Source organism: Notothenia rossii (assembly GCF_949606895.1).
Source record: "Notothenia rossii genome assembly, chromosome: 4".
Classification (NCBI taxonomy): domain Eukaryota; kingdom Metazoa; phylum Chordata; class Actinopteri; order Perciformes; family Nototheniidae; genus Notothenia; species Notothenia rossii.
The window spans coordinates 5,979,900-6,002,461 of NC_136902.1; the positions used below are offsets into that span (position 1 = coordinate 5,979,900).

At 39.2% G+C, this 22,562-nt stretch overlaps 1 protein-coding gene across 1 annotated transcript; it reads left to right on the top strand.

Annotated features, from left to right (window-relative positions):
• The first annotated feature begins 781 nt into the window (after positions 1–781).
• Positions 782–21,545, top strand: plp2b (proteolipid protein 2b). Its single transcript, XM_079674226.1, has 5 exons — positions 782–1,224; positions 15,524–15,679; positions 16,280–16,378; positions 19,313–19,409; positions 19,772–21,545. The coding sequence occupies exons 1-5, from the start codon at positions 1,126–1,128 to the stop codon at positions 19,783–19,785; spliced, it is 465 nt and encodes a 154-aa protein (XP_079530352.1). The 5' UTR covers positions 782–1,125; the 3' UTR covers positions 19,786–21,545.
• Positions 21,546–22,562: the final 1,017 nt, after the last annotated feature.

Genomic DNA, 22,562 nt, shown 5'->3' on the forward strand with positions numbered 1-22,562 from the left:
GTGTGCTCTGTTTTTTTTTGTTCTCAATTTTAATTTTAATTTATACATACATTCATTTATTTATTTATTGTAATATGTATTAATCTATTCTTGTATTTTTGTATTGCTGTATTTATTCCTGTATTTATGTTTTACTCATGTCATGTTCTGTCCTCCATATCTTTGTGCTCGTTGTGCGCATAAAGGTACACATTTGCTCCAACTCACAACAAGAGATAATAGAAATATAACGTAATATAATTCGTTTTAACACATTGGTGGTCCAGAGGTCTATGCAATCTTGTCTTCTGATATGCTGATGTTATATCTGGAGAAAAATGTCTCCACCACCTTTTCTTAGAAAGTGACGCCCATGCTGAATACAATACACAGTAGCCATTTAAAGACAACATCATATATAAAGCTAACTTGTCGTTATTTTTATGTTTTATTACGTTCCATATGATTGATACAAATCCTAATAATGTGTTTAAATATGTCTAGCTGGCCAATAGTTGTTACTATTTACATTTGAACTGAATTTCAGCCACATTTACGGTAACAGATGCAACAGGTTATAGTTTCCGAGGAGCACCTGAAGGCATCACGCGTCTTGGTGGTGCCAGCGCGGTGCCCACACCCACACACACACACACACACACACACACACACACACACACACACACACACACACACAGGCACGCGCGCACACACACACACACACACACACACACACACACACACACATACAGACACACACACACACACACACACACACACACACACACACACACACACACTCCCCTTGAGATAGAAGTGAAAGCCAACGCCCCTCTGTCAGGTCCTTAAACCCTACCTTCCTCGTCCCTCGCTCCCTCCACAAACACTCTCACTCACACACACACACACACACACATACACACTGAGAGAAAGCAGCGTTTCTACGGAGCTGGTGTGGTCGTGACTGAATATTTCCCAGAGATTTATACCTCGGAGAAGTTGAATCATCCGGAAAAAAACCTCCCCACAGAGGGACTACTTTTCCTCCTGTTGCTCCTATACATTTCTAATTCTACGCGCGTCGGTTTTCTGGGCATAAAGGTTCAAACACGAACACACACTCGGTGTTTTGATACATTTTACAACATGGGAGATACCGACGCAGCCAGCACCGGCGCCAACTGCCTGCAGAAGCTGAAGGGTTACGTGAACACAAAGAAGGGACTGATCCTGGCTGCAGAAATAGTAAGTTCACTGAAACTGTGGAGCTACTGTTGACCCTGCGAGAGGTTCAAACCTGCTCATAATGTGTTGGAGACTCCATTGGTGTCCAGTGAAGCATGAAGCTACGGGTGAAAGGTGTGTGTGTGTGTGTGTGTGTGTGTGTGTGTGTGTGTGTGTGTGTGTGTGTGTGTGTGTGTGTGTGTGTGTGTGTGTGTGTGTGTGTGTGTGTGTGTGTGTGTGTGTGTGTGTGTGTGTGTGTGTGTGTGTGTGTGTGTGTGTGTGTGTGGCATGCATTGCAACCGATTAATATTTCATACATAGTAAAGTGGTTTAATGAAGCCTACATATTGATTTGTGTCTTACTATTGGGACTATTGGGTTGGACAAAAAACTAAGTACATAAAGCCAACTCAAGTACGATTTTGATGTACTTTATTTTGTATCTAAAATAGAGCAATCATTATAGTAACCGGCTACTTTGCAGATTTAGGCGGATTAATAGGTTAATTTCGGTGATTATTATTACAAACATAAATCAACTAATTAATTATGATGTGTTATTATAGGTTTAAGTACCAACTAGTATATAAGTACATATATAAGTACTCAAAATAAACCCACGTTTACCAAAGCTATATGAACACATTAATGGTGCAATAATTATGTGTATAATCTGAAATGGGCCATGTTGTAGTTTTACTTGTGCTACTTTAAGTGTATTTTGTACTTGTACTTGAGTGCTACCTTGAATACATGACTTATCCTGTAGTATCGCTACTTAAACTGAAGTAAAATATCTAAATACTTCTTCTCCTACCTTTGTCCAGTGGTGGAAAGTAACTAAGTACATTTACATAAGTACACATTTGAGGTATTTGACTTGACTATTTCCATTTTCCGCTCCTATACTTTTACTTCACTGTGAGTTGCAGGCAACCTTAGCCTATCACGTACAATGTGTTGGAGCGCTAGCCAATAGAAGAACAGGTGTTACATAGTGATGTCAATATGTTCCGGAAATAAACAAAGGAGTCCAATTGAGGCGTTTCAGGCAGGGGGGGGGGAGAGGGAACACAGGGATTTAAGCCTTTGCAGACCATTTACATGCACTAAAAACTATATAAACACACCAGAGGAAAGGGGAAACCCTCCAAAGGATAATAGGGCCTCTTTACTGCTAAAAATATCCAGTGATTATATATGTATTTATATATTATATTGAACACATGGCCATTCTGCGCAATGAGTTATATTGGTATACGCACTTAAAGTTTAATTGAATGCCAATCCTTTTGCACTTTCACTTCAATGCAGGACTTTCACTTGTAGAGTATTTCTAAACCGTGGTATTTTTCCCTTAATCACAAGAGCCAAATACTTTTTCCAGCACTGGTATTTGGCTATTTCGATCGTGAAAGCAGTCTTGTTCCTGCAGCATGTGGTCCTGGGGGTGGGGGGTCAGGCTCAGGGGTTAAGGGTTTCCACCTGTCACTCCTGGAGCTCCACAGTTTTCTCATTTGGCACCAAAGAGCCAAATGCTGAGCCTTAATGGCACATGAAGGAGGTCATGTGTGTGAACCAGGCCATGTGACTGCGGCTGCCCTCAATATTACCACAGGCCGCTGGTGGGCACGGGTAGCCTAAATAAGGTGAAGAGGAAATCACATTCCTGCTGGTCTAAAGGACCATAAAGTGGGTTACCCCCGACTTTGCACATGTGGCTTTACGTATATCCTCCTAGGCGGAAGCAGAATCATCAGTAATGAGTGTGTGACGTGTCGTGTGTGTGTGTTTGTACTTCCTGTCTGGGAGGATCTTTTGGTTATACTGCCCTTGACTAACATTTTCACATGATTGCTTGTGTTTGCATTTCACAGCGGTGTGTTCACTCAACACATAACCTGCTTTCAGACGGGAAGAAGTTTTACATAAGGGAAAGAAGCAATGCAAATGTGTAAAAACACTCCGTAACAAATGGAAATTCTACATTTTAGAATTGCGCTTCAATTAAAGTACAAAATGGGCCTCCAAATACACTCAAAGCACCTTAAGTATTAGTTAAACTTGTGTGGTATGGCTCATTTCAATATCATATGTCATATTACAATCTTTAATATTATATATGTATTGATGCATTATTGTGTTCCTCACTTCAGTGCTCAACCTGGTAGAAGTGAGGTTTACTTGACTTACTCTAATACCGCTGGGTGACCTTAACCCTAAACTGGAGCTTATTTTGTTTACTATATACTGCCAAGTGTTTACAGTATATAGTAGTAGTGTGTAATTCACCAACACACCAATACATTTGACCTAATCAATCATTATAAATGTATTGTTTTATGTTTTTGCCTTTATCAGATAGTACAGCCAAAGATATGAGGGGACAACACTAAATTACATTTTGTATGTATTATTATAATTATTTTAATTATTATATTTCTTTTTTTTGTAATTCATGTTACTATAAATATTTGTATTCTATTTTTTTAATTTTATTTACTTTTTAAAATGGGTCACAAACCCCAATTTTCTCCAGGAAAAAATAAGTACAATATTGAGATATAGAGCAGTATACGTGTAATATATAGATAATAATACAGTATGACATGTACATTCCAACAGTGCCCACGTTACCAGGAAACCTTTACTACATTTCTGCATTTTTATAAATATATATATATGTTTTTTATCATGATCTCTCTCTCTCTATACTGGGTGTTTCTCAATGTCGAGGAAAGCTGCTCCAGAGCCACTATTTCAAGCTTACTATGTCATCGAGTCCCGCCGAAGGACTGTTCCAATGTCCGGGATACTTGGAATTCTACCGAACCCTGCGTACTTCGTAGCGAGACATTTCGAGGCTGCACATGTGTAGACTCCACGGTCTTAAAGTTCCCACAATGCTTTGCGCACGGACCAATTTCCAAATGTTTGGCGGATTCTTGCCTCGCTTCTGAAGCAAGTGACTCGGAAGACATGTGCTACCAAGCAAGCGTCCTCGACATTGAGAAACACCCAGTGTTACACTACCTTTCATTTAACTTCCTCAGTTTTTCCAAATAAAGTAAAGAAAGTCCTCACGTCTCAAAGGACTCAGGGTGTTTCTCAATATCGAGGAGGCTTCCTTGGTAGGACAAGTCCCTCCGAGTCAGGTCCTTCAGAAGCGATGCAAGAATCCTTCCTAGTCTTGGAAAACGAAGAATGGTGGAACAGGCTAACAGGTGTGCAGGTGTGCGTCATATGCGAGGCCCCGCCTTAAATGGAGCGCCATTTCCGCCAAAGATTTTGGAAATTGGTCCGTGCGCAAAGCATTGTGGGGATTTTAAGACCGCGGAGGATACACATGTGCAGCCTCGAAATTTCCCACAACGAAGTACGCCGGCCTCGGTAGAATTCCAAGCATCCTGGACATTGGAACAGTCCTTCGGCGGGACTCGATGACGTAGCATCCTTGAAATAGTGGCTCTGGAGCAGCCTTCCTCGACATTGAGAAACACCCTCAGTATATCTCAGCTGTCGGTCGCAGGTCCTCCCACTGTTACTTTGTTTTTTGTTTTTTTAGCCTTAATGGAAATTCCAGGCTGTGTGTGAAGTTTGTCCCCGGGAACCAAGAATGCGTGGATTACTCACACACACACACACACACACACACACACACACACACACACACACACACACACACACACACACACACACACACACACACACACACACACACCTCTCACCCGTAGCTTCATGCTTCACTGGACACCAATGGAGTCTCCAACACTGTACTTAAGTACATGTTTGAGGTACTTGTACTTCCATTCAGTATTTTCACTTTATGCTACTACTTTATACTTTTCTTCCACTACATATTTGAGGCGAATGTTGATGATTGAATATATCATATGATGCAGGGCTGTACTACTCGTCAACACAGTATTTAATAATGTATCTAAAGTGGCTCCCCATTGATACAAGTACAATGCCTTTACATGCATTTGTTTGTGAAAATACATGAAAATCAAGTATTCTTTATTCATATTAAATGTAATGTTGTGGAAATAGCTATTCTGTGTACTTAATATTTATATTACTTCAGCTTTTTACTATTTTATTTGTAATTATTTTAATCATAATCTGATTTATAAAAATGTAATTCATCCCCAGTAGAACATTGGTGTTGGTAACAGTTGCTTGAATTAAATACAAAATAATATACAATGAAATCAAATAAAAAATATTTAAATAAAGATAATAATTTGAAATCATATATTAAGGGATTAGCTTCTTTGCCGATTTAAAAAATAATAATATAATAACTAAATAAAAATCAGCTAATAAATTATGATTATACAGTATTAGTATAGGTCAAGCTACAGTATGTAAAGTAATTCAACTAAAACACACTTCTACTTGTTTGCTTGTTTGCATTTCACAGCGGTGTGTTCACTCAACACATGACTTGCTTTCAGACGGGAAGAAGTTTTACATAAGGGAAAGAAGCAATGCAAATGTGTAAAAACACTCCGTAACAAATGGAAATTCTACATTTTAGAATTGCGCTTATAGTCCAGCAGATATGTGAACGAATTGTGCTTTGGATGATAAAAGCATTACATTTGGCATACTGTTAGAGCATGCCCTAAGGAAGATTTTTGGCTATAGGGCCATCGCAAATTTGTCCAATGGCGCCAACTGGTAAAATCACAACCAATGGCGGCCATTTTGAAAATGGCCACTATTGGTTGTTATTTTACCAGTTGTTTAGGATCTAGACCACCTAGGATCTTGATTCTGGTGGCTAATCCTATTAAGTAAAAGTACAAAATGGGCCTCTAAAAAAATTCAAAGTACCCTATTAGTTAAACTTATGTGGTATGGCTCATTTCACTATCATATGCATTACAATCTTTAATATTATATGTATTGATGCATTATTGTGTTCCTCACTTCAGTGCTCAACCTGTTAATAGTGAGGTTTACTTGACTTACTCTAATTAGGGATGCCAGCGATTATTCGAATATTTGTTACAGTCTCCATAATCGAAAATTATTTTGAAAAATCGATTTTATTTATATATTTTTGTATTATTATTTATGTTTTTGTTTTCTTTTTCTGCTTAGTTTCAGCCAAAATATAGACTAATGCTAATAATAGTAATAGTATTAATAATTGTAAATGGCCATTGGTCACACCACCAGTTTGTTTTACTGTAAACTTGGAGGAAGCCAGCAGCGCAGCCCTTCGCTGCGCTGCTACACACCGACCCCCCCCCCCCCCTCTCCGTCAAACGTGCGATTGATTTATTGGCGTGCGAACTCTACTAAAGATGAACAAAGGAAAGAAGAGTTCCTCGTGGAACTACTTCGAACTGACAAGTGCAAATTAGGTCAAATGCAAGAGTTATTTTTTTTCTCTCACGCGAGGGGTGCGGGCTTGTCGAATAATCGATTATTATTTGCCAGGGCTGTCCGATTTTCGATTTTGATCATGGTCAGTTTCTGGCATCCCTAACTCTAATACTGCTGGGTGACCTTAACCTTTATTTACCAGCTACAACATTAAAGTGATTAACTCATTAATGCATGAATAGTTTTGATGCTTATTGTTTTATATTGCCTTTATTTTGATTATGAATTCAGGACTTACACTTTTAACAGAGTATCCTACACCCTAGTTCTACTACATTCACTTAAGTCAAGTGTTTGAGTACTTCTTCCTCCTCTACATACATTCATTAGTTTGTTGTTTCCTCTGCCTCTCGGCTTCTCTGATGAAGCGAAAGGAAGTCCTCACTGACGGTGCATGTCTGAAATAGTTTACCGTGCAGTAGAGGGAGGAAGGCAAACAGGAAGGCAGATAGCATTACTGCTCGTTATGTCTGACCTAACGGGGAATTTTAAAAGGATAGTTTGAATGTTTTTAATTGGGGTGGTGTGAGGTACTTTTTACAGTCAGTGTATGAGCTACAGGAGATCCAGTTTGTAGAAGAAGAGCCTATTCAAGACTAAGTTATTTTACATTCCCATGAAACAGGAGTTGCTGGTCTACTGCTGCCTCAAACAAGTTGTTAGTTTGTGGTTTTGTTTAAAAAGGAAATATCATGCTCAGGTTTCTATTAATATGTAGTGCCTCTACTTTAAAGAGTCCTCTCCTGCTGATGTTCAGGTGTATATCAGTAGTGTCTCTACTTTAAAGAGTTCTCTCCTGCTGATGTTCAGGTGTATATCAGTGTGTAGTGTCTCTACTTTAAAGAGTCCTCTCCTGCTGATGTTCAGGTGTATATCAGTGTGTAGTGTCTCTACTTTAAAGAGTCCTCTCCTGCTGATGTTCAGGTGTGTATCAGTGTGTAGTGTCTCTACTTTAAAGAGTCCTCTCCTGCTGATGTTCAGGTGTATATCAGTATGTAGAGTCTCTACTTTAAAAAGTCCTCTCCTGCTGATGTTCAGGTGTATATCAGTATGTATTGTCTCTACTTTAAAGAGTCCTCTCCTGCTGATGTTCAGGTGTATATCAGTATGTAGAGTCTCTACTTTAAAGAGTCCTCTCCTGCTGATGTTCAGGTGTATATCAGTATATAGTGTTTCTACTTTAAAGAGTCCTCTCCTGCTGATGTTCAGGTGTATATCAGTATTTATTGTCTCTACTTTAAAGAGTCCTTTCCTGCTGATGTTCAGGTGTATATCAGTATGTATTGTCTCTACTTTAAAGAGTCCTCTCCTGCTGATGTTCAGGTGTATATCAGTATGTAGTGTCTTTACTTTAAAGAGTTCTCTCCTGCTGATGTTCAGGTGTATATCAGCGTTTCATTTTTGTAGCCTTTGCAGACCATTTAAATGCACACAAACCTATATAACACACTACAGGAGAGGGAAACCCCAAATACCTTGGTATGGCCTCTTTAAGGTTCCCAACTAACAAGCCAAAAGTCTGCAGGAATAATTCAGCAAGTTGTGACAACATGTTTCCAATTCTTGTTGGATGACATTTTGAGTAATTACTTTACCTGAACATGTTGAAGCTTCACAATATCTTCACACCCCGTGTAGAACAAACTCCTGTGTGCCGGTAGAGATAAGTCGTATGAGTCATGCTCTGAATGAGTTGATCTTTCGCCCTGTGGTTGATTGCATGAATGTAAAGTGGTGACATGACTGGAGAGCTTGTTTTAGAGCTATATTGAAGAAAGGGAAAGTGTGGTAGATGAATAAGCCGGATAACGACTAAACTGAACTTTCCATGTTGCTCTAAGCACACATGGTGCTCGCTTTACTGAGCCGCGGAAAGTGGTAAAAAAAACTCCCCAAATTGTGAGCGACTTCCCTAGCAACGGTTGCTGTTTGGTGTGTATCTGCACCGCGGACCCGCAGCTCTTGGCTCTCATGTTGCTGCTGCCGACTATAATTAGCCAAACGATTTCCCTCCAGTCACTTTTTAAAAGAGCGGCTCATTATACTGATGTGAATAGCTGGAGTTCCTTAAAGCTGACCCCTGCAAACAGATCCTCCGCTGTGGGGAAAACATCGGCAGCACAATTAGAGGACTTTAATAGAAATTACTGAATGGGCTAGTAGTGCAATATTCAAAAGGCAGAATTAACAATATTTGGTAAATGAAAAATATATGAGACTATACAAACTATATACTTTAATTTCTTACGTTTAAAAAACAATTAGATATTTTATTTTATCTTTTTATTGCATATTCTTATTTTAACTTCTTATGTTTTGTATAAATATTTGTATTTATTTTATTTGTATTGGACATTTTACTTTAAATCTATATTTATTCTATTTAATTTAATATTTTCATTGCATATTCTTACTTAAAGGAGACCTATCATGCAAAATGCACTTTGTGATGTCTTTTATACATAAATATGTGTCCCCGGTGCGTCGGGGAACTCACGCAGCGTCAGAAAATAAAACCCTTTCTCTTTTCCTCCGTACCCAAATCTTTTAAAAACTGAGGTACAACGAGCGGATACAGATTTGCTGCCGATATGACGTCAAATTGGCAGAGGACCCACAGAAAGTTGCTATCAGAAACAATGCCTGACGTGTTTTGGACGTAATCGTCTTTTTTTGCATTAGCAAGCCTCGCTAACACTCAGAGCTAACCTGTACTGAAGAGCACATTTGTTTAAAAAGCAGGACATACAAAAAGGAACTCACCTTGTGATAAACCTGCAAGAGAAAAAGCATTTCAGCTCCATACTGTTTCAGAAATAATCCTTGATGTGGTTTAGAACAGGATGGCGTTTTATCACAGCAGAATTTAACTTTATCTCCGGTAGAATTCTGATCAGGCATTAGCTCCGCCTCCTCTTTTTTTCTTTTTTCAAGCTAAGGACCCCAAATCCGAGTTTCTCTATCAGCTAGAACAGAGGGGTTTGAGCAGTATGAGGCATGGTATTGAGTCCGATTTGGGTCAATATTCTAGCGCGCAAAACAAGCTACTCACGAGCGGAAAATGTGTTTTTACACGAGCATGAAATGACCCTCGAGCGTGAAAAGTTTCTCACACTTTGGGGCGGAGCCACTGGACTCTGATTGACAGCTGCCAGGAAGCCCAGAGTTGCCAGGTTTGATAAATGCCTGAACTATCAATTAATTTGATATAAAAAAAATGACACATTAATTCTAGGAGTGTAATGCTTTTACAAACACTATAGTAATAATATGCATTCATTATGACAATATCATACTATTACTATAGGAGTGTTCTATAGTGTGTTAAAAAAACAACTACAGAAACACTATATATTATACTATATTAGTACTGTTTAAAATAATATAGTCTTAATACGGAAACACCAACAAAAAACCTATAGTAGTACTTTTACAAACACTATAGTAATAATATGCATTCACTATTACAATGTCATGAGTGTTCTGTGTTTAAAAAACAACTATGAAACACTATATATTATAGTTATACTATTTAAAATAACATAGGAATACTACAAAGATCTAGATGCATAGTATTACTATTGAAATATTATAGGGCTACTATAGCTAATAAAATGGCACTACAGAAAAAACTATAGTCATACAATAGCAGGTAAAAAATACTACAGAACACAAACTGACTATAGGACACGATACAACTCTTACAGTATAGTAATACTATAGTTCATTTATAGTTCATTTCGTATGAGGTGCGTACAGCAGACAGTAGCTAGCAGTTTTCGACAGATACAGCCCACTCAAAAATATATTTAAGCAATCATACACGAGAGGCCGTTCTTGAACGTCATTATTACCAATAATGACGTTCAAGAACGGCCTCAAGTGTATGATTGCGATTCTATTACACAAACTATCATTGTAATCAACAATATTGTAAAATAATTTCATAATGTGGGCTAATTTGCTCCAAAACCTACGCTTTCTGCTTGAGTTAATCTCCGTCAGAAAGTAGTTCCTAGAAAGTAGTTCCCATGGTAACGATAGCCGATCAAACACTCCTGCTACCCCGCTTACAGTTATTGATATAATTATAGTAAATAATATATTATTAACCAATTTATTGAAAACAATTTATTGAAAACAATTCTTGAATTAGGCTATTTAAACATCTGAGTAATCACTAGTGGGATTAGCGGAACAAATCAAATCGGGCTGTCCATGGTGCTGAAACCTTTTGGGTTCAGAATAAAGGTGGATGTTCATGCTGCCATTAAAAGTGCAATTCTTGAAACAGCTCTCCATGAACTCCATGCCAGACTTTTTTGCAGGTGGTGCTGTGGTGTTCACGGATAGGACTACGTTATAGGAAGAGCTTTCCTCCAGTGGCCGTTTCATGGCGTGTCCCGGACCGGCAAAAAACGTGTTGCTCCACATCTTTCTGTTGTCTAGAGATGGAGCCCAGTAGCTGCGAAGCGATGACTCGTTTTTATGTCCGCTAACGGACATGATTTCTCTGGCCTCCAACCCTGCCTCCGCCAGCCGCTGTATGCAGGTGCTTCTGACGCAATGGTTTGTGTAACGCGTAGCATAGGTAAACGTCGCTATGGAAACCACACGATGTAGGCTCATGGAAGTAGTTTCGGTAGGCTAGTGGCGTGTGTAGGCCACTGGATACTTTGTGATTAGGCACATTCTATTTGATCGTTGTTTGATCGTGGAATCAAACACGCCTATTGACCAATCAGAGAGCTTGCTGAAACCTATGTGTTATATAAAATTAATTAATATATATATTAGCTGTACACTTTACGAATATAATGTTTTTTATGGACATCTTTACCATTCAATCTCGTCCAACTGATATTGCTGCTGTCACTCCTCGGCTCTTGGTAGTTCAGGCATTTATCAAACCTGGCAACTCCAGGTTTCCTGGCAGCTGTCAATCAAAGTTCATTGGCTCCGCCCCAAAGTGTCAGAAACTTTTCACGCGCGCGCAGACAGACTTTGCGAGCGAGTGAGGCTGACACTCCCGCGAGCGAGCAAGAGGGCTGTCTCTGCTCGCGGGGGTTTAATCTGCGCGCGAGGCTCATTTCATGCATGTGTAAAAGCACATTTTCCGCTCGTGAGTAGCTTGTGTTGCGCGCTAGAATATTGACCCAAATTTGACTCCATACATGGCTACAATGAGTGAACTGTTTGGGATTTTAAGCAAAACACTTCACAGACATGTTTTGTATAGGTATGGCCCTACAATATTTGTTTCCAATATAGCATAGCCTAATAGGTCCACTTTAAACATAAATCTATAAAATGAAGATACATAGAAGGGGGATATTGGTAGTGGGCTGAGTTTGCTTTGTTATTACATTTTTAAATCATAATAAGGAAGCAAAAGAGATAATTTCCTTTTAAATATTGTGTATCAATTGGAATATCAGTCAACATGTATTAACATGATTTCATGGAATAGCAGAAGGTACATTGGCAAGAAAGGAAAAATAAAATAATCCAAAAGTTATCAACAGATAAACCACTCAGTTAGCGTAAAGCAGAAATAACACAACATTTACAAATAAATAATATGTAAACAAAACGCTAACAGGAAAAATAAAAGGGGGATATAAGTAAAAGTTTCAATAATCTAAAATGATTAATGTTCTCCGTATGGCGCTCCTTGTTTCAACATCTCCGCGGCTCTTCTTCTTCTGAGGGTCTCTTGTGAACAGGGGGTGTTTCTCTGTGACCCGGCTGCACAGAGCCTCTTTGTGCCCGGTGCCAGGCTCCAGAACACATGAAGCTCTGATGCCTTAGGGCCGTGTGTGTGTGTGTGTGTGTGTGTGTGTGTGTGTGTGTGTGTGTGTGTGTAACAGTTGTGAGTGAGGGGGGGGAGCAGAGTGACAGATGTAGTGCTGTAGTCAGTTGCATCATGTGCTTCATTCAGATGGCACAGATTTCACACTCTGAGGTGTCGGTTTATTGATTCACGCCTCCGCACCTTCGGGGGCTTCGGGGGCTTCAGTGTCGCTGCCACCCGAACCCCCCCCCCCCCCCCTCTGGAACTCCCTCCCTGCTGAAATCCGTAACGCCCCTTTTCTGAACATCTTCAAGTCAACACTGAAAACTCACCTGTTCAACAAAGCCTTCCAACATCAACTCACTCCCCCCCCCCCCCCCCCCCCTCCCCCCCCTGGTTTATGTCTTGTCCTAAAATGTTTCATTGTTAAGCGACCTTGGGTTAATGAAAGGTACTATATAAATTAAAGTTATTATTAATACCAAGTAGAATTACACTTATAGAGAATCTGCTTTGGTACATGTTGGTATGACACACACACACACACACACACACTCACACTCACACTCACACACACAGTAAAATGGATTATGTTGTGAAGTAAAAACAAATAAAGAACTTCTATCAAAACTATTACAAAAAAATCTATTTTAAAATAACAAGTATAACATTTTGATAATTTAAATCAACTACTATTATACATTTGATGTAAGATTTACGATATGTTAAATGCTGATACAGTATGTGCAGAGAAATGCCGGGTGAGAAGAGTCAACAGTGGAAACAAATCACGTTTTAATATGCTGTTTAAAAACCGCCAAGATAAAGAAATTAGTCAATTAAAATAAACTTAATTTGCAACTATTTCTAATGATTTTAAGTACGTTTTCAAACAAATCTGTTGATTTTACTTTATTTATTTTTTTAAATAAATATAATATAATATTGAAATAAATATGACGTGTTTGCTATATTCAGAACAGGGCCTTTCACACAAAGAACAATTATAAACACCCTTGAGTTGAAGAAAAGCAACAATAAATATGCAGATTAATTACAAATAAAATAGTCCTTAGTTGCAGCTCTTACGTCAAATGCACGTGCGTCACAGTTTTAGAGCAAAAATATGTAAATCTGGATGTCTGAGTAGAGGAAGTATAGATCTAAATTGTGTTTAAGGACATTAAAATGATATAAACTAAACTGTGAGGCTGTTCTGGTAGACCTCCACTCCTTCACAGCTGCCATGTGTCCCTGTGTGAATGTTTCTACCCACGCTCTTTGACAATAGCTCTATAGAAAATAAACCGTGGCCCTGGTTCTGCTCAGGGTCGTGGGCTGCCTCGGTTTATGATGTCTGAACGTTGGCAGCTTCTCAGCGTTTCAGAGGAATGGACTGAGAGGAATGCAGGCAGACTTTTTCCCTCATATGGAAGAATCAGACGAGGATGGCACAAACAAACACATGCTGTTAATCTCAGAGGGAGCATCGCGTGGTAATCGCTCTCACTGCGCACACATATTTCTCCCTGGCAGAGTCGCTTGTTCTCATGTGGATGTTGTGAAGAGGCTGGAACAGTGATGCTCTGTTTGGATGATTGACTGTCCGACTGGCCTTTGAAACTGAGCATGGAGAGGATTAGTGCTCTCTCAGGTGCTTTATCAAGAAAACGGCACAGTCGAATAGTGGAGAAATATTAGTTTTGTTCCTATCTGGCCTTACTCTTATAGGAATACCTAACCCCGTGTTACCTTGAGGCTGCATGCCTTCACAGTGGACAAAGAATCAAAGAAAAGAGAGTTTTTTTTATGATCTGAAGAAAAGTATTACTTTTGCACAAGAAGCAATCGAGTGGTGCAGGAAGTGAGTCAGCATGTCACCACTTCCTGTTCCCTCGTCTCAGAGCCAATGGGATCTCTCCATAGGGTTTAGGAAAATAGCTGGAAGTAAGGTCTGTGGTTGAAACACATTGAAGAGACGGATCACGTTTTGTTCTATGACATTAAATCCATCAGCAGTGACCCCACTGGTGATTTCTGAAGAGTGTACGTGTCTGAAAAACGATGGTTGTTACCAAGTGGCTGAATAGAACTACAGAAGTTGTCCAGGCCGTTGTACGTCATTACGCCGAACACGTAAACACTCCTCTAAGTTTGTTTCTGTTCTGCTTGAAAGCCTCCTGCAGACTGTTCAAACAAACGCTTCAACTCGTACCATTTAGAATCTGTGTGTTTGAATATGGATCTTAAGTTGGCGTGACGTTGAAGCAGCGACCCTGCTGTAGTTCCTTTATAGCATAACGTTAGCATTTTGCTTCTGGCGACTAGATTTATGATTAGAAAATTATAAAAGTAGGGTAGAAATGTGGAGATTATCCGGCTGAACAAAACGTGCATTTATCTAACAGGTTCGTTTTCTACAGACCTTATTTCGAGCTATGTTCCAAAATCCTATGGAGATATCCCATTAGCTCTGAGGTGAGGGAACAGGAAGTGGTGAAATGCTAACTCACTTCCTGGTTTTAGGACTTGTCACTGCACCGCTCTATTGCAGGCATGAGTTGCACAAGCATACAACTGTTCACCTCAAGTGTTTTAAATATCATGTCTGTAGTTTTTTGGGGAAGTATGTACAACCAGGCAAATGACACGTGGGTTATTCTGCAGAAGTTTTGTGAAGGTTTGTATGAAGGATGTTTTCATATTGTTTTGTTCTCTTAAAAGGAAGCCCCATTAACTTAAATGTTTCTAAAAGTATTTGCTAAGTCTTTCCATTCTTCTTTCACCAGGGATCTATATCTGATCAATGGTCAACAATCCAATAGCATCATTGTTTGCCTTTATTTTGAAATTCAACTTTATTTAGAAAGATACTTTCAGACACGCCTTTATTTTGAAAACCCCGTGCATCCAATCAAATAGTAGTTACCATATTCAAATGTGTGGTATCAGACAGTACTGGAGAGAAGTTGTATTTACTAATTCAAGGTTCAGTAACTTATATAAACACAACAACTTTTGAATGACAAAACATTTTCTTTCAAGTATCCGGGGATATCTGTTCCTTTCTCAAAACCTTACATTTATCTGTTCATTGTCCCTTCCCCACTCTTTCCTTTCTTTCAGATCGTCAGCTTGATCATCATCATCTGCTTCGCGGCCTCTTACTATGGAGGATACTCCTCGGTGGCCATCTGCGAGATGATCTTCTCCATCATCTTCTTCGTCATCTTCATGATGGAGATCGACAAGCAGATCCTCGTGGTCAACTGGGTCTGGACCGTGAGTCCTCTATATATATATACACACACACACACACACACACACACACACACACACACACACACACACACACACACACACACACACACACACACACACACACACACACACACACACACACACACACACACACACACACACACACACACAACACTTTATTTTAGAAAAATCTCCCTCGTCCCCGGCTTGAGCTTCAACCTCAGGATCCATGTATCTGTGATCCTCTCCAGAATGGAAGGAGTCATCACATACAGAGCATCAACTAGTTCCTGAACAGTGTCCTTCACATGCTGATATCCAAGAGAGGGAGTTCCACAGTCCCAAGATGGAGGAATAGAAAGCAGTATTCAATGTTTACTTCAGATTAGCTCCACGTCAGAAATGATCATGCTTGTCATATGTCTCTCTCCATAGAGGCTGAATCATCATGTTAATCACATAGCTATCATATGCCTCAAACAGTCCTGATGCTCTTCTAGGTAATCACACATCCTGTCATGTTCACAGATACAGTTGGGATACCTCTGTTATCATGTCACTCTCATATTGGAAGAGGACATTCAGTATTTTCCCAACACTTTATCTTCTCCTTCTGTTCAGGATCTGTTCCGTGCCGGTATCGGAGCCGTCCTCTACATCATCGTCTCTCTGGTGTCTGTGATTGGAGGAAGCGGTGACGGCGCTCGAATCGCAGGCGGGGTCAGTGAAGCAGCCATGAGATTAATACTGAAACCGTTTTACTGTATGTTTTGACAATCATTAACAATGAATCAGCGTTTATGAAGGTGTGGAAACGTATAACGGATGAAATGATCTGACTGTTTCGTGGAAGGCTCGGAGTCAGAGTTGAGCAATATAACCATCTGAATACTCACGCTTCCTTCCTGTTTTAGTGGAATGAACATCACAAGACTTTTGTCACAATTTCACAGAAAGTCTACTTAGAGAGATGTGCATCTGTTCTCAAGCAGGTTGCATTTTTGTTTTGCTATGGCTGCAGGAAATGAGGAAAACATGCATCAATTTTATTGGACAATCTGACCTTTTCTATATTTTCAAGATTATGCAAAAAAAAGCATTGCATATAAAAAAAGGAAATTATATTTGACAGACTTTTGTTCAATACATTGAGCATTAAACTGAACACAAAAGGCAACAATATAAAAGAACAATATTTCAATCAGGAGAGACTTATTCCGTGAGTTTGATAGCATATCTATTGCCCAAGGGGTCATTTACATTTTGGAGATTAGACCACATCATACTGCGATGGATTTAGGGGGGGAGGAGAAGCCGACTAGGAAAAGAGAAACCCCCAACTGGGTCTAGAAACTGGTGGTGCTGAAGGGTCCTTAATGATGAAGGTTCTTCTGGGCTAGCCTGGCCCTGGATCTGATCACTGGAGGAGGTGGAGGTGGGTTGCATCAATTCTCTAAACGATGCTGGCGAGGGAGAGAAGAGCAAGGCAGGCAAGGCAAGGCAAGGCAAGGCAAGGCAAGGCAAGGCAAGGCAAGTTTATTTATATAGCACCTTTCAACACAAGGCAATTCAAGGTGCTTTACAAAAATGAAAGACATTCAGACAAAGGCATTTAAAAACAGTAAAAGATAATAAAAGAAAAAATACATGAATAAAAAATTACATGAATAAAAAGTTACAGTGCAGTTTAAGATATGAATAGTTCACACAGAAGTTCCACTTTACTGATGAACAGAACGGCTCAGTTTCAATTAAAAGCAGCGAGAAAAAGATCTTCAGCCTGGATTTAAAAGTAGTCTTCGTTGCAGCGGACCTGCAGGTTTCTGGGAGTTTGTTCCAGATATTTGGAGCATAATAACTGAACGCTGCTTCTCCATGTTTAGTTCTGACTCTGGGGACAGAAAGCTGACCAGTCCCTGAAGACCTGAGAGATCTGGATGGTTCATAATTTAGCAGGAGGTCAGAAATGTATTTTGGGCCTAAACCATTCAGTGCTTTATAAACCAGCAGCAGATTTAAACGTTTGCTGGGTGTGCTGTGATTGCTTGTGGGGGATGTGACGGGACTTGTCACTGCCCGATCTGCAGCTCTACCCGATCTGCAGTGCGCATGTGCGAGCTGCAGATCGGGTAGTGACAGGACTGATTGAGGCTGTGGCTCAGTGGGACAATGCACTGAACTTTGTGCGCTGAACCTTGAATCAGGGGATAGCAAATTCCAGTCCCACTGTCGTTGTGTCCCTGAAGACACTTCACCCCAAATTGCTCCTGTGGGGATTGTCCACAGTATTGAATGTATGTTAGTTGCTTTGGATTAAAGCATCTAACAAGTAACATGTCATGTAATGGAAGGGCGAGTGAGTGAGTGAGAGAGAATTGTGGATGAGAGCGTGGGAAACAGTCTCCCTGAGCTTCATACATTTTTTTACAAGAGCTGATTTCTACTTCAACTTTAAAAACCCTTGAATGCAATATCACCTCTTTAGAAATGTCTTTATCACGATGCATGAAGAGCAAACGTTTTCAAGCAGGTCTGACTTTATCATAGCTAGTGATGCACGATATGAGGGGAAATTTGCACAACGTTTTTTGACAACAAATTGCTGTTTCAAAAAATAAAAGTTGAAAGAAATGTCTAGCATTCTTTTATTGATCAAAAAGAACAGAAGATGCACCAATAGATACAAAAGAAAAGTTTGATGATTACATTTGAAAGTGCCGTTTCAAGCAGGTTTGATTTTATTGTAGCTATGGATGCACGATATGATGAAAAGATGCAATACAATGCGGCTCAAATTCTTTGTATGGATTGAGCATTGGACTGAACTCAAAAGGACGCAATAAAAAAAGAAAGACAGATAGGGGTGCAGATATCAGTCAAATATGCAATACAATTGTTGAATAAATCGTTCTTATCATTCTTCTTATCACCTAAGTATTTGGGACCTTTGGTCGAACAAATGAAGACATGTGGAAACTCCAGCTTTCCTTACAGTTTAGTTGAGAGACCCCTAGTGGCCGTTATTTACATTTTGTGCATTTAACCAACAGTGTGTGATGTGTTCAATGTGACTCGTTCATTTGACAATTACTGAGTTTCTGATCGTGATGTGTCTTCACCTGGTAATTGAAAGCAAGGTTTCAAGCAGGTTTGATTTCACTGTAGAGCTACGAATGATGGGTACAATATGAGAAAAATATGCAATAACAAAACCGCTTGTTTACTGAAAATATATTATCAGTGTATTTTCAGTTTTCTGCTTGAATACTAAAAACACAAAATCCACCAGTAAGAAAATAATCACAATAACATTTTAAAGTGCGTTTTCTACTCTCTTTCAAGTCATGAATACAGAAGATGTGAATAAGAGAGACAAGAGAGGAATTAATTTAGAGTGCAGGGGAAACCAGAGGGAGAGTGGGAGGCATAAAACCACAAATGATATTATGAATGCAATAGGAGATACTAAACAAGCTTCATGGAATATGAAAAGAAGCTGCAAAGACAACTCTGTGCTCTCTGATATTGTGATGGACTTTTTTTGTTCCGTTGTCTTTTGTTGCTTTTCAGTTTTACAGATAAGTTTCATGCAAATAACATTTAAGTGTTTTGTTTTTCTTGAGACCTGTTCTGACTCTGATGTTTGATTCTCAGGTTTTCGGTTTGATCGCGGGTCTGCTGTTTGCCTACGACACCTACACTATCTTCCTGCACATCCAGAGCACCAGGCAGCACGCGGCAGCCTCCACCGGTAACTACATGTTTGTTACGTTATTTTGCAAACAAGACAAGATCAGTTATCTAAATTAATCACTCACAACATTCGTTTCAAAATCAAACATTAAAAGAAACGTTATATTTATTTTTAAATGTTACTAACAACTGCAAAAGGAACAAAAAGGACATTTTAAAGTGTGAATATATTTGTATAATTTGATGAAACTGAAACCATTTTGAATCGAAATGTTCCTGTTCTCCACAAATATATAAATAATTATATTCAGAAAGTAATCGTTAACAGGAGATTATAAAATCATTATTTTTTAGAATTCCGATTAACTTAGTTGCCTTGGTTTCTGTCTATTCATCTATGATCTCCTTTTTTCCATACAGAAGACAGAGTTTAAACCTCTATCAGGATTGAAGAGGACTGTGTGCAGAATGGAGGCGTGGATCAGAGAGGACGACGGACAGTGAAAATGAAGAGGTCTCAGTTTAATGCCGCTGTACGCTGTGGACGGTACTGAACATCTGTGCCTGCACATCAACCTTTACTCCAACCTCAATAGAGTGGTGCAGGAATGACTCCTGACACCCAGAAATTAGTTAGCATTTTAGCACTCCCTGTTCCCTCGTCGCAAAGTCAAGGTTTTTTCTTTTTGTATGTGTTTTTATTAGAAGCCTGAAATAAGGTCTGCGGTTAACACAAGCTGAAGAGATTTTAAAGAGGCCCTATTATGCTTTTAGGGGGTCTTCCCTTTCCTGGAGATTCTCATCCACACACTCCCCCCCCCCCCCCCCCCTGAAACGCTTCCGTTGGACTCCTTTGTTTACTTCAGGAACATTATGACATCACTATGTAACACTCACAATCCTATTGGCTAGCGCTCAGGCACATTGTACGTGATAGACTAAGTGGCGGGACATCTCTAAGCGGCTGACCAATCACAACAGAGTCAGCCAGCTAACCAATCAGAGCAGACTGGGCTCTGGTTTCAGACAGAGGGTGAAAAGAGGTGCTGCAGCACAGGAAGTAAGAGAACAATAAAGAGCTTTTTGAACGTTAAAGCATCGAGACATGTCCCAGTGGGGACACAAAATAAGAACCTAAGAATTGGGCCCCTTTAAAGGTTTGTTGTACGACATAAAATACGTCAGTTAATAGCCACTGGTGAATTAAAAAACATGGTTGCTAATAAGTGTCTAAATGAGACTTAGCCTTAGCCGCCTTTAGCTTAGCGGTGGTGATGAGAAGTCATGTGACCGTGCTGTAGTTCCTCTATAACCTTTTTACTTCTGGGGATTGCGTTTAAGTTTCATCTATTCAAAAAAGGAGTGTCAATATTTGGAGTTTATCCTGCTGAACAAAACATGTAAGAATACTTTCTGCAATATTCCTAAATCCAATGGAAAAATCCCTTTGAGTCGAGGGAACCAGGGAGATGATGCCTTCAGGGTCGGACTACAAAAATACGTCTTCACTGCACCACTCTATGTACCTCTGATTAAGAAAGGGAAACTGTACATAATAGGCAATGGTTGTTTAATACACATGTCTACTGTTAATGGACTGCTGTAGTAGTTTTACACATGGATGGGTAGTTTAGGTGTAACATCGTAATTCAGTGTTTCCAGTGGTTTGCCAAACACTGTTATTTAATCTTTGCTCTTTAGAGTGTGTACAGTGCCTTAAAGTCAACCTAACCAGTTTCTTCTTCTTATATTCTTGAAGTGTCCTACAGTCATTCATCAGCAGTATTCTGGCTGCACTAATTCAGTATCCGTTAAAAACACGTTCCTCATTTTAAGCACAGTGTCATCCTCCACTCTGATTTTTGCTCAGGTTGTTTTATTTCCTTCCTTTTTTAATGTGCAAAATAGTTTTCTTTTGAACTTTTTTACAGTCCAGTAGTGAAATCAACTTTCTTTTTAAAGACCCAGACAGAAAAAGGAACAATAGGTAGAATTTCCTGATGTGAATGTCACAGTTTTAATACTCTCTGTAACCGTTTCCTCTTCCCTTTCGTGGTTATTTAAGTAAAACATTGCCTTGTTATGATTATTGTTTTTTTTTCTAACATGCTTTACAAGAGTCTGCCGTTTGTAATTTCTAAATTCAAAGCAGCCTTGCTTTGGGAAATAAAAGCCATTGTTACTACAAAGAAAATCTGTGTTTGTGTTTTTATATTGTTCACTTATAAGACCTCTGTGTTGGAGACAGCTTTTAGAAACCAACAATGTTATAATAATATTAAATGAAATAAATAAAAATAAATAAAACACTTTTTTAATGTATAATTACTCAAGACAAAAAAATTATAACAAACAACTAAAACAAGATTTTTTCATTTTGAGAAACAACAACAACGTTTTGCTTTAAGAAATAATCTCTCAATGTTTTACAAGAAACCCATTTGGAAATGTTAATACCACATTGTTTAAAGGGGACCTATCAGGCAAAATGCACTTTGTGATGTCTTTGATACATAAAGATGTGTCCCCGGTGTGTCAGGGAACTCACGCAGCGTCAGAAAATAAAACCCTCTCTTTTCCTCCGTACCCAAATCTCTAAAAACGGGGGAACAACGAGCTGATCCAGATTTGCGTCCGATATGACGTAATATCTGAAATGTGGACCCACGGCCCTATCAGAAACATTGCTATCAGAAACAATGCCCGACTGTTTTGGACGTAATATGCTCTGTGTTTACATTAGCATCGCTAACACTCAGAGCTAACCTGTACTGGAGAGCATGTGTGTGAAGAAGCAGGAAGTAAAAAGGAACTCACCTTGTGGTATAACCGGCAAGAGAGAAAGCCTTTGAGCTCCGTACTGTTTCAGAGATAATCCTTGAGAATCCATGATATGGCGTTTCATCACGGTGGTATTTAGTTTAGACAGTAGCTGCCGGGTCCCGCATGAGCTCAGACCCCTCCTTTTTATTTGTTATCAACACTTCATAGACATGATTTGCTATACATATATTTTTTTGTATATATCTGAGACCTATGCAAAGGCCTAAAAATAGCATGATAAAAAGCACTATAAGTTATGATATTGTTCTCTGTTATAACCGTTTCAAATTAGGTGCAATCTTTAAATAATGTTAATTATATTACATTTGTGTTTTCCAGTAAGCTTACATAAAACTAAAAGTTTAACTCATGTTTTATACTTGCACAC